We start from the raw sequence: 13,768 nt of genomic DNA on the forward strand, positions 1-13,768 counted from the left end.
CGGACCGGGAAGGGGAGTTCAGCCAATAAGCAGTAGAGATCGGCCTGGACAGTAGCGTATCTACCAATAAGAAACTTGGGGTGTGTCTTCCAAGTTCACAGGGGGAAGGAGGGTTTAATCCGAGCAGATGCTGGCCAATGAGCTTAGAGGCCGAGCTAAGCTTAACCAATCATAGAGCCGATCCGACATCGGCACCGTTACTGGGGCGCGGCCTCTGAGCTCACGTCAGAAGAAGGCCCTTGGCCTTCCAATGTGGGACTGGGGCGAATTCTAGTCCTCCCAATCCCTGCTCGGCGCAGGCAATTCAAACTGACAGCGGGTTAGAAAAGCAGAGAAAGCGGAAGAAAGAGCGAAACCCGGCGTGTTCGGTGACTGACTCCAACGTGGACTGAACCTATTCTGCCGCCTCTCCCCTCCACCTCACAACATCGCTCGCTGCTCACTTCGGAGCGACCGCTGTGGGAGAGACCTTCAGGGTTACGGGTGGCAAGCGCGAGAGCTAGGTGGGGGAGAGGACGCCGAGAGCCGTGGTGCAAGGAAGGGGGTCCGCGGCCGAGCTCGGAGAAGAGGGCGCTGGAAGGGGCCAGAGCCGGCGTGGAAAGGACGAGGGGCGTTGAATCCTACGAAGAAGCCGCGTGGAGCAGAGCAGGAATTGGAGCGCTCTGCGGGCGGGGCTCGCGCTGGGAGTGGTCAGAGAGGCCAGGCTTTAAAGGGAAGAGCCCGCTGGGAACTGGGAAATCGCCCAATTCCGGGGCCGGGGTCGGAGCTGAGGAGCTGAAGATTCTTGAAGACCAGAGAAAGTAAAACCTATTGCGAAGTTTCCCTTCAATTCCACTTGTCTCTCCCCACCTTGAACTCCATTTCCTTTCTCTCCCCAAGTCAAAAGGAAGTAAAATTTTCTCTTCCTACTCAGTAAATACTAATTTTACCTTTCCTCCAGGAAAATAGGACTCTCTTCCCAGTTTTAGAGCTTAGAGAACTCAAGGTCTTGACTGTTAGGCTGAGGAAATCAAAGTTTCCCCTTTCAAAATTGTGCACTTCTTTCTTCGTGGGACGTTATGTCTACCAACAACTGTACTTTCAAGGACCGATGCGTGTCCATCCTGTGTTGCAAATTCTGTAAACAAGTTCTCAGCTCTAGGGGAATGAAGGCTGTTTTGCTGGCTGATACTGACATAGACCTTTACTCTACAGACATCCCTCCTACCAAGTAAGTCTTACGGGTGGGGTGGCCTTTTAACTGGACAGTGGATGGCATGGTCCCTGGGAATCAAGGTTATCATTTGGTGTTCCAGCCACTCCCATCAGTCTGATGATTCCCTTGGAGTTTATCTAAGTGGGCAGACTGTCTGGACAAAGTCTGTGGTTTACCCAACGTGGTCAGTACTGAGGTCACACTTCCAGGCACTTAAGAGTCATGTGTCTGTTCATCCCTTGTTTACTCTTAAGGCTCAATGCCTCGTCCAAACACCCTTCCTCACTGAAGTAAGTCTTTAACAGTCACTTGGAAAGAAGTATGTAATGATTCATTTAAAGTGAAATTCACGGTAAATAAAGATAGTAAATTTGTACATTTTAAAATATAGGGAAGTAAGGCTATATATAGCCTCTTTGCCCCCTTGAAATCTTTTGTGAATTTGCTTAAGTGTAGTCATCATTTATTACAGAGATAGATGAGGTGCTATTTTGTTTGTATATGTGCACTTGTATGGTGAAAAAGAAAGCCCAAGATGATAAAATCGTAAAACCAAATGTCCCAAAGGTTCTATGATCCAATGTGTTGTTTTCCTTAGATATGCTCACACAAAAATTAGAAATAGTCTATCTTCACAACTGCTGTGGTCATAAGTCTCAGGTTGGGTTGTTACATTTTGGAGTCTAGCATAGAATCAGGGTTTTTGTATTGCTTGCTTTTCTCTGTTGGAGTTATAATCACAGTGGATTCATGTGCCAAGATGAGTGTGGATCAGTGAATGCATTCGTTTTTAAGATTTATCTTACTATTTTGTCACTATGTGTATGTTTGTATATGTTTGAAGAGGGGTGGATATATATGCATGGGCACCCTCGAGACTAGAGGTGTAAAGGCCTCTGGATTGGGCGGTTGTGGGCTTCACGATATGGATGCTGGGAAGTGACCTGCAATCCTCTGCAAGAGGAGTAAATCTGCCAAATATTTATAGTAGGTACAAATGTTACTGAACTCTTACAAAAATGACCTATGGTTATGTTTGAGAGTCTAGTTCAGCTCTGAATTTATGAAATTTGTGTCAAATCACAACTAAAAGTGTCATAGGGGTACTGTGAAAAAATGAGGGCCATGGCATGTTGCAGAAATGTGAAATGGTAAAGCTGCTATAGAGAAACAATGTGGTGGTTCTTCATTAAATACAGAATTACCATATGAGCCATATAATTCCACTTGTAGGTATACATCCAAAGAGTTCAGATCAGCATCTTGTATTTATAGCAGCAGCATCCACAATCTAAGAGATAGAAATAATCTAACTTTCCATTGACTTGTCTTGTAAGTGGGTACCCAGAAGGTTGCCTTAAAGGAAAGAAATCTTGTCACATGCTGTAATGGGATCAACCTTGAGTACATTATTTTAAATGAAACAAACCAGTAGGTAAACAATAACTACTGTATGACTCTGCTTATATGAAGTATCTAAAGGACAATAGGGATAGCTAGGAAGTGAGGAGAGGGGAAATTGGGAGTTGTTATACATTAAGTATAGAGTTTCAGTTTTGCTTTATGAAAATGGTCTGGAGAGTCATCCCACAACAATGTGACCATATTTAATACTTTTAAACTGTACATATTTAAAAGAAAGATGGAACTCTTGGAATATAACTCAATGGTAGGTAGCATGCTTCCTAGCATTTATAAGGTCCTGAGTTCTATCCCTACTGCCATACATACACACATACATACACACACACACACACACACATACACAAAATTTTTAGAGAGGACATATGGCAAATTTTTATCTAATTTTAGAATTAAAAGCATCGGTATATTTGACTGTCTGTAAACTTTTTTTATCCTCCAGCACAGTGGATTTCATTGGAAGATGCTATTTCACAGGAATCTGCAAATGTAAACTGAAGGACATCGCATGTTTAAAATGGTAATTTTTGGCACTGTTGTAGATAGCCTGAGCTTGAAAGGTAGATATTGACATAAAAACCCACAGAAAGATTCTGTAGGCATCAGCATTGATATAACTCAGACACTGAGCCATTAAAAGAATATGTGTTTTTTAGAACTATTTTTTAATTATACTTATCTATTTATGTGCATGGAAATGTGTGTGTAGCATATGTGTGCCATGACACGTGTGGAGGTCAGAGAACAACTTGTGAAAATGTGTTCTTTCATTCTACTCTAGGGGACCCAGGGATTGATCTTGGGTCCTCTGGCTTAGAAGGAAGAGCTTTTACCCTTTGGGCTATCTTGCCAGTCCTAGAACTATTGTTTTAAAAGAGTCTTTGTGATACTTTACAAATAAGATTTGTAGTTTTTCAAAGTATTATTTGCAAATATCTGCTCCCCAATAAACCTATGTAATCTAAGAGAATAAATCAATCAATAAATTAAATCAATGGGATTTACACTCATAAAAAATCAGAGAGCAAGGGAGATGGCTCGGCTGGTAATGTGCTTGCTGTGGAAATGTGAGGCTCTGAATTTGACCTGGATGTGGTAGCACATACTTACAGTCCCAGCTCTGGGGATCTGGATACAGGAGGATCCAAGGAGTTCCCTCCACAGCCAGCCTAGTCTGACTGACAAGCCTCAGACTTCAGTAAGAGACCCTTCTCAGAAAAAAGATGGAAGACCCCTGAAGAACTAAACCCCAGATTGACTTGTGGTTTTTACATGCATACACATAATCATACTACCTGACCCCACATATAAATTAATCTGAGCCCCACCTTATCCTTGTTTTCTGCATGATCTTGAGTAAAATCTTTAAACCTCTAAAGTTAGGAAACTTGTAGAGTTAGAAATTTTGTTTGTTTGGTTTTGGTTTTTTGAGACAAGGTTTCTCTCTGTGTAGCCCTGGCTGTCCTAGAACTCGATTTGTAGACCAGGCTGACCTCATACTCATAGAGATCTGCCTATCTCTGCCTCTGGAGTGCTGGGACTAAGGGATATGACACAATGCCCAGTTAAAAAATTCTTTTCTTTTTGAAACTCTTAACTCAGGCTGATCTTGAACTCTCTATATAGCCCAAGAGAGCCTCTAATTTATGGCAACTCTTTTACCTCAGCCACCTGAGTGCTGGGATTGTGTGCACCAACCACCATACCCAGCTCCTTATTTAATTTCTGTCCTCCCTAACTCTCTTCTCCCTCCCTCCTTCATACTCCCCACTTCACTGCCTCCCTCCATCCCTCCCTTCCTAACTTTTTTGAGACACTGCTGTCCTATGAAGCTAAACCTTGGTCTGAACTTTCTATAGAGTTAACATTGGTTTCCAGTTCACACTCATCCTGCTTCCACTTCCAACTACTAGGGTTACATGTGTGTGCCACCATGGCCAGCTCTTTAATTCTGTCTGAATATTTAGTTTTATAAAGATAGGAATTAAGAATCGATCTGCATTTAACCTCTGAAGGTGTGCCCTGGAAATGAACAGCTGAATGTTAAAAGCTGCATGAAGTGTAAGTGGAAGGTAGATGAGATCTGTCACTAGTGTCTCTGAAACATGAGTGAAGTTGTGTCATTCCATTACAGAGACTTTGAGAGCTACAAGTCAGCAGTCTGTTAATGTTTTAGTGACTGTTTGACTTACCAATTCAAGCCATGCTTGTTTCGAGGACCTACAATGTGCCAGTTACAGCTGTCACGACTGGAAACCCAGGATATCCATAAGAAAAAGTTATTGACTGACCGCTGGACATAATATTCTAGTGGAAACATGATCATTCCAATCTGATATTAAGATAAATAAAGTATTTACTGCAATGAGAATATTACAGAGAAAATAACAACATATGATAGAAAATACCAGAAATTGAGAAAACAAGTAAGAGTTATTTTAGACATCATTTGAACGAAAGATAGTCCATAAAGATGCAAACACTGAAGTTGAGTCCGAAGTATAAGAAGAATGTACTTGGCAGAGGGAATAACATACCCAAAGATCCATGGCAGGAAGAAATTGAAAATGTTTTTTGAATATGTTAAACTGTTTGGCCAGTGGAAAGCCTTTGAAAGGGTTGGCAAGGGAGCAGAATGATCCAATATAACCCCGCTGAAATCTCTGTGCCATAAAAACAAGGGCTTGGTTTTGTTCATTGATAGATTTAACAGCACCCAGCATATAGTAGATGTTCAACAATATTAGTTACATGAGTGAGTGGATAGACAAATGAGCAAATGTAGCTGGTAACTGAGTCTATATATTGTTGGAGCATAGACTTACAAATAGTTGTTAGTTCTGGTCCAAGAATAACTTTGGTTTTCACTTGCCTGCTCAGTGTGTAGTGATTGGAAAGCAGGCTGGTTTTAATTTATAGTGTTCTTTGTAAGGTCTTGTGAAAGTAATTGTTCCCCAAATCCCACAGGGTAGTGAGCTATAGTAAGAATTTTCGCCATCAAGGTATAAACAATTCATGGTGCAATTCATGGGGAAACAAGCCATTCTCTGTATGTTCCCTATAGTTAGCATGAGGCTTGTGAAAACCAGCTGTGAGAATGAGAAAGATAGTAAAACCATTTTCAACTTTCTCCAGGGGCTGGATTTGCTTCCCTTCTCAATTCCTCCAAAATCACTGCAACAAAATGAGAGTTGCCCATCTTACGTTTAGTTTAGCAGACCCGTGCCCTCACCTACCTCTCTGCTTTGTTGAAACATTTTTTAAAAGCTTGGACATGTAAAAGAGTCACCTTTTATATTCCCAAGGCTAGCAAAATCCTTTAGCCTGTAGATCTGAGTTCATTTAATATATATTATTTGTATAGCACATTAGTTTTGAGTACTTTCTAGAAAAAAATCACATCCCCAAACTAGCCTTCAATGAGAGCAAGAATAATGTAAATGAAGAAATGCAGAAATAGGTTAGTTCTGCTTCACCTACAGACCTGTGGGTACTGTGGTCCATTTAGAGGAGAGGCATGAAACTTACATGGTCTGGTTACCTTAGCAGACAATTGCTTCTGTGGTCCAGGTGTTACCTACTACCGGCACCATCTGCTAACAGTTACTTTTTTTTTTTTTTTAAAGTGGGAACATTGTAGGCTACCATGTGATTGTTCCATGTAGTTCCTGCCTTCTTTCCTGCAACAATGGACACTTCTGGATGTTCCACAGTCAGGCTGTTTATGGTATAAACAGACTAGACTCCACTGGTAAGAAACAACTGATTCATACATTTCCTTGTAGTGTTTCTCTGTCAGTATCTGAGGGGAACCCCCTGCAACCTTCACAGCTAGATTGGATTAGCAAGAGTGAATCACTGATTCCGTCCCTCCACACATCATTCAGTTATGAAAACTATGAGCCAAAACTTGTCATCACCTATCATTGAATTGAGGGAAGGCTTCAGATTATCTAAATTTCTTGGATTTTGTTGTTGTCCTTTTGGTTTGTTTTTTTTGACAGTCACACTAAGTACCCCAGGCTGGCTTCTAATGATCAGGTCTCCTACCTCAGCCTCCAGAGTGATTATAGGTATGAACCACCACACGCTGTCTTTTTAAAGCAACATTTTATTTCTGTGAGATAGTACGTTAATACACATTCTGTTTACAGATAGCTTTTGAAGACACTACATGGATAGTCAGGGGTGTGTGTGCATGCAAACATGTGTAAAGAGAGGAGGAAAGGGTCGTGGCAGTGAGGAATAGGAAGAAAACTTGAGTAGCCTCTGTTCAGCAATTCTTTGAGATAAATACATTTCCAGTGCTGAAGGGATGGCTCAATAGTTAAGGGCCTTACTGAGGACCAGGGATTGGTTCTCAGCATCCACATTAGGCAGCTTACAACTGTCTGTAATCCCGGTTCCCAGGGATGCAATGCCCTCTTCCTACATACACAGGCACCTCCATGCTTGTGGTGCACATACAGGCAAGTAGACAAGCACTAAACTATATATACATATATATTAACATGTATATCAATAAGTTACAGTAGAATTCTAGTCAAGAAAAATATTTAATTCTGATGTGTTACACAAATTATTTTAGTAATAAAATATGCTAGGGGCTAGAAAGGTGGCTCAGTGGATAAGAGAGAGCTGCACAGGATGAAGACTTGAGTTTGAATCCCCAGCACCCATGTAAAAGCCAGACATGACTGAGTGTACCTATACCTGTGAGCCCCTTCACTGGGAGTCAGGAACAGGATCTCCCTGACAACCAAACCTAGCCAAAATAGCAAGCTTCAACTTCGACACAGTTTCAAACACATTAAGTAGAGAGTAATACAGCTGGATACCCAATGTCCTCCTCTGACCTCAGCACATACAATCTACACACATCTATAGAAGGAAGAAGAAAAAAGAAAGTATATCATCGATTATTTTTAACATCTTTATTACATTTTATTTAGAGTGTGGTGTGTATGTGTACATGTGCATACACAATGCATGCATATGGAGATCCGAGGATAACCTGTAGGAGTCAATTCTCTCCTTGTTCTGTGCAGTCATCAAACTAAGGTTATTACTTGATCTTTTTAGGCAGGGTTTCAGGTAGCCCAAGCTGGCCTCAAACTCACTATGCAACCAAGGATGGCTTGATCCAAGCCTGTTTTTATGAGATCCTGAAGTTTAAACCCAGGGCTTTGTGTGCCAGACAAGTACCTTACTGACTGAACTACATCTCTAGCCCAGCATGCTCCTTTCAAAGTGTGTGTGTGTGTGTGTGTGTGTGTGTGTCTGTCTGTCTGTCTGTCTGTCTATGTGTGTGTGTGTGAGTATGAATGTGTGTGTGTGAGTGTGTGTGTGTATGGCGTTATGTGGCTATGTGGTTGTCTGTCTATGTCTGTGTGTATAATTTACTTTGATAGACCAAGAGATCATTTTAAACCCTCCAATTATGCTTGTGTTTTCAAAACAGATTTTTTTTTTCTTTGATTGCTTGGGATTCAACAGTGGCTTTTAGCCCATTTCTTCGGCCTTTTAATTTAAAACTATATATGTTAAGATGGCCATTTTTAGGCAAGGACCCCTCTAACTCCCCCAAGTAAAATATAGGCTCCTAATTTAGGTTTTTCACTTTATATTTGTGTTGCCCATGGGACACATTAAAGAAAGTTTCTACTTTGATACAATTTTTTCCTGCTTCACAGGATTCAAAACACAGGGTGGAGATTTTTCAGTTTTGATTTCTTTAGAATATTGGTCAATTTTTCAAACATAAAAGACCAGTATTCTTTCATTTGCACTGACTCTAATCCATGGAAACAGATGTATCACAGGATTTCCTTCCTCCTAACAGAGAGAGGAAGGTGGTTCTTCTGTCAGATCCAATCTCCTCATTTATTTTTTTCTCCTTTGAACCAATTGTGCTAAGCTGCTTCATGGTTCCTGAGTAGACTCCAAGAATATCAAACTTGTCCTTTGTAATTCTAATACTGTGATTTAAAGTAAGATTTCCTAGATGCTTGTCAAAAGGAGATTTCTAATGGCTTTGGAACTATCCTTGAATCATCTGAATAAATAGACCAAAGGAATGCATATACAAGTTATATTATAGAAAAGTTCATAGAATTATAGAAAGTTCAGCATGAAGTTCTCTAAAAGGTCTATGTCTTAGATTAGCCTACATGTGTCAATCTAATTACCCAGAGCTTTCCCAAAAGCACTTGGGAAATCAGCTTAGATTCCCTACACTATCTCCTAAGGCATTCAATTTACTTTTATGGATTCTAATTTTTACTTATGTTCTTTGGCCTAACAATTCTTTGCAATCCAGTCAGCCCCTCAGCACATGTTACCAGAAGCAGATCACCATTTATTCTTGGAATGAGTGTTAGGAAATGTTTTTATACTAAGCAGTACAGACACAAAGGAAAGGAACAAAATAGATATCTCTAGATTCTGTCACTGCAAATTAGGACTAACTTCTTGCCTGATTAGATTGCAATATCTCTGACAAACAAGATAAACTTGTTTATTCCCAGTGCTTCAACCATGTACACATCTTACACATGTCTCTTGGTACTAAGGCAAATTGGGCCCAGCAATGACAGGCTGAATTTTCAACATATTTTTAAAAATTTAGGCAGATGAAATGGCTCAGCAGGTAAAAGCACCTTGCTGTACATGCCTGATCTGAGTTCATTCCCAGTGAGAGTTGGAGACAGGAGAGTTGCCTGGAAGTTCACATTCCAGCATAGCTGGAGCAGTACAGTAGAAACAAGAAAGACCCCGCCTAGGCAAGGTGGAGGGAGAGACCCTCAACTCTGTCCTCCAGTGCACTGCTTGTACCATAGGATATACACATATGTCCCCACACACCAGTTAATTAAGTTAAAAATAAAATATCTTCAGTGAAGTACTCTACAGAGTAAACAAGTAAATGAGGTAAATCTACACCACACATCAGACAGATAAAACTCAGAAATAAGATGAATGAGATAAATTAGAAAAATGCTTACAGTCTAATACCAGTCTATAAAATTTAGCCAGATATACTGGCACATGCTTGTAATCTCAACGCTTGGAATGTAGAGGTAGAAAATCAGGAGGCTAAGGTCATCCTCAGCTAGAGGTTAGCCTAGGCTACATGAGACTATCTTAAAAAAATAAAACACAACAACAAAATTTTAGATAATGCAAAGTAGTAATGTCTATCATCTACAATTGTATACACTTGTATTAAAATCCTGATGGTGTACAGATGAAATAGTCCATCAGTCTGGTTAGACTGTGTGATTTTAACCTCCCCCTTGCAAGTGATTAGTGTGGTCACTGTGTGTCCAGTATGGTAAATATGGAAAATAACTGAGTCTACATCTGGGCAGGGGAAAAATGCCAATAGTGGCAGAAGCTAAATTCAAACCAATCTGCAAGCCCTGGCTCATTCCATGCCACCACGTGGACCCTCTCTCAGTGTAGAGTAGATACCCTGAGTTGGTCGGTCTTCCTTTTGCTCACACTGCCAGCTAGATGGCTTGAGATTGTCTCAGGATGGTTTTTATTCTCTCCTAACTTAGTACTTTAAGTCATCTCATTCTCCTCAGTATGCTTGGCCTGTACCTGTGCTGGGCTAGTTGACATGAAACTGATTATCCTCTGTCAGTGCTGCTTTAGAGTATCATTTGTTACAGTGACTCCTGGAACAGAATCCTAAAGTCTACAGTTCTACTTTGTCAGCCTGTAATCTAAAGCCCACTTACTATAAGAAACTGTATTATAACTGACTGCTTACCAATGTACTGGAGATTGAACCTCAGACCTCACACTGCCTGGGAAAGGGCTCCACCACTCAACTATCCCCCCACCCCCATCCCCCAATGCCGAAGCCTCTTACTTTTTGAGACAGTATCTCAGTAAGGTGTCCAAGCTGGCCTAGAACTTGCAGTTACCCCAAAAGCTGGGGCTAAAGCCTATACCAGCAGGCCCATCTTGTCTTGATCAGAAATATTATATTAGCTACTGATCCATTTACTAAGGAAATGACTCATTTAGAAATTTCCCTTGAACCTTACAAGATGGTACTTAATCTAAAAGAATCCTGTGCAATCTCTATTCTAAACATTATTGAAATATATATATATATAGTATATTTTGTTTGTTTGTTTGTTTTGTTTTGTTTTTCGAGACACAGTTTCTCTGTGTAGCCCTGGCTGTCCTGGAACTCACTCTGTAGACCAGGCTGGCCTCGAACTCAGAAATCCACCTGCCTCTGCCTCCCAAGTGCTGGGATTAAAGGTGTGTGCCAACACCGCCCGGCTGAAATATATTTTTTAAAGTATCAATGTAGAGTAGCTGGAGACAGGGTTAGAGCAGATGGGGACTCCAGATTTCCTTTTAAGTTCTAAGAGTCTAACATTCAAGCTTTTGCTTAAAAGGGTCTTAGACATGTTCATGTTGGGACTGGAGATGCTCAGTGGTTAAGAGCACTAGAGGTCCTGAGTCCAATTCCAACAACCACAGGGCAGCTAACAACCATCTGTAATGGGATCTAATTCCTTCTGTGCATGAAGACAGAGCACTTATATACACAAAATATATGAATAAGTAAATCTTAAAAAAAAGATTAGGTAAAAAATGTTCATGTCATAGATGGATAATAATAGATAATTTTATTTGTAAGACATCTTTCTCTGCTGCTGTCTTCACTAGTGATGCCAGAGTTTATAGGATAAGCTTAGCATATAAAGTTTTATATGTCATGTTCTGAACTGTAGTAATAAACGCTAAAGAATTTTATGGCCTTCTATTTTCAGGTGTAAACTTCCTACTTTGGGGCAATTTGCCAGAGATAGAAGAATGCACAGATGAAGAAATGCTAGAGATTTCAGCAGAAGAGTATATTCGATGAAAGAATTATGATGTATATGAAGTATTTTATAATTTTTCTATTTAAAGTATTTAATTGGTCAATTTTAACATTGCTAGTAAAGATTTGCCGGTGATTTAAAATAACAGTGGAATGTTGACTGTTTTATTTTCAATTTCAAATATGTTACTTCAATTCAACTTAAGCCAGTTCTTTCTTCTATTTCTACTGCTTCCTCTCCCCTAACTCTCTGCTCCCACTGGTATATTCTTGATTTCAAATAGGAAATTTCACATGTCACTCAGCTACCTTCCAAATGGAAAGTTTTTCTATAGCTTGATGCCAGATAGCATGATTCAGTTTTCCTGAAGAACATTAATAACCACTCCTATATCAGCCACACAAAATATGAGGGTCGGCTACATACAATTAGGATTTAAAAAAAATTAGGATTAGGCTGTCAGGTTTCCATGGCTACTGGTTATCATATGCTTTATTGGTAATGACTACTTTATTATTGAAAATGGTGTTAGACGGCCGGGTGGTGGTGGCGCACGCCTTTAATCCCAGCACTCAGGAGGCAGAGGCAGGCGGATTTCTGAGTTTGAGGCCAGCCTGGTCTACAGAGTGAGTTCCAGGACAGCCAGGGCTACACACAGAGAAACCCTGTCTCGAAAAAACAAAAACAAAAAAAAAAAAGAAAGAAAAAGAAAATGGTGTTAGACATGAGTTTGACAGAAAATTATCAATGTATGCTGTCTAGAAAAGCCAATTACTTACATTCTTCTAAAGTAATTATAGATGTTGTACCATGTGAGCCAGGTAAAGTCAACCTTCATCTTTAAGCTATCCATTCCCTAGGGATTTTTCTATAAATAGCAAATTTCAGATGAGTAGTCTAGGTCCAACGCCTACAATAGAAATAAAGAAGTGATTACTTAAGCCAACACACATTATCAAAGAATTTTCCCTCTTTTCACATTGTTTTTGACTTTGAGACTGAGTCTCACTGTGTGGCCCTGGCTGGCCTGGAACTCACTGTGTAGATCAGGCTGCACTTAAATTTATAATCCTTTGCCTCAGCCTCCTCAGTAGCTAACACTACAGACCTACAGTCAGGCCTGGCTTGCTCTTATATTCTTTTTTTCTTCTTTGTGAATTTCATATCATGCACCCCAATCCACTCATCGCCTGTGTCTCTTCATATCTACTCTCACCCTTGCAGGTGCCTCACCAAAAGGAAAAAAAGTCTCATTGTGGAAGCTATAGTGTGTCACAGTGTACCCCACTTCTTTACTTGCACATATTCATTGCAGTGAGTCATTGGTCTGTTTCAAAGCCTCTGGCTTCTGCTACACCATCATTACTAGCTCAACTGACACTCCTCTCAGATCTTCTGTTATTTCCCTGTGTCATGGAGCTCCTGCAGCTTTGGATCTGTGGGACCGGACCCTTCACGTGCTTGAGCAGTTCACAGATAGGGGAGATGTTGGCTGGGCCAACTCAAAGCCCTGGATCTGGGCCTGGGTGGTAGCTAAGCTGGTCAGCCCACCAGTTCTCCTGCACCCAGCACCAGGATGAGCTCTCCAGCACTGCCCTGCTAGCTCACCCAATGCCGAAGCCAGCTAGGGGCAGGGGCAGCTCTCCTGCTCTCCTGTCCTCTTAAATCTTGTACTGGAAAAAAAAAAAACAGATACTTGGGTAGGCTTTAAGACAACAAAAATGAAGATCAGAACACATATATTCTCCAGTTAAAGAAACAGAGTTTAATGCTGGAGTCGAGAATGTTAAAATTCAAGGCTAACCTTCACTAGAATTCTTCTGGTCCCCATTCAGCTCAGGTCTTCACAGGCTAAGTTTGATTTGGGTACTCTGAAGAGGTGATACCAGACAGAGGCACACTGACTGAAATAAACCCAAATGCTCCATTACAGCTGGATGGTATTTTAGACTACTCAGCTACTTTTAAATGATTCTTTTATACAGGAAAGCCCATTTTAGATAGCAAATGAATTCATTCATGCATTTTTACCTCGAGAAGTACATTCATGATTCTTATTTTTTAACTTTTTCTCTTTTTGTACTGGAAATTGTACCTGGGGCCTCAGGTATGTTAGACAAGGACTCTACCACTAAGCTACCTTTTAAGATAAAAACAAATTACATAGTATGGAAAGACTAAAGCAGAATCATGTATGTGTGCAGCATATGATTTCTGGTCCTGGCATAATTGATAGTTTTAAAACCATCTATGCATTTGTCATCTTTTAATAATCTACTCAACAATTTGTATCCTGCTC

At 40.4% G+C, this 13,768-nt stretch overlaps 1 protein-coding gene across 2 annotated transcripts; it reads left to right on the plus strand.

Annotated features, from left to right (window-relative positions):
* Window positions 1-266: 266 nt before the first annotated feature.
* Window positions 267-11,614, plus strand: Fam72a (family with sequence similarity 72 member A). 2 transcript variants are annotated; one of them, XM_028764591.1, is made up of 4 exons: window positions 267-1,210; window positions 3,060-3,137; window positions 6,244-6,368; window positions 11,416-11,614. In XM_028764591.1, the coding sequence occupies exons 1-4, from the start codon at window positions 1,059-1,061 to the stop codon at window positions 11,508-11,510; spliced, it is 450 nt and encodes a 149-aa protein (XP_028620424.1). In that variant the 5' UTR covers window positions 267-1,058; the 3' UTR covers window positions 11,511-11,614. The 2 variants fall into 2 exon arrangements, with proteins under 2 accessions (XP_028620424.1, XP_028620425.1); XM_028764592.1 differs by lacking the exon at window positions 6,244-6,368 and having other exon boundaries at window positions 701-1,210; window positions 11,416-11,569.
* Window positions 11,615-13,768: the final 2,154 nt, after the last annotated feature.

The sequence above is a fragment of the Grammomys surdaster genome, unplaced genomic scaffold, assembly GCF_004785775.1.
Source record: "Grammomys surdaster isolate TR1022 unplaced genomic scaffold, NIH_TR_1.0 145, whole genome shotgun sequence".
Classification (NCBI taxonomy): Eukaryota; Metazoa; Chordata; class Mammalia; order Rodentia; family Muridae; genus Grammomys; species Grammomys surdaster.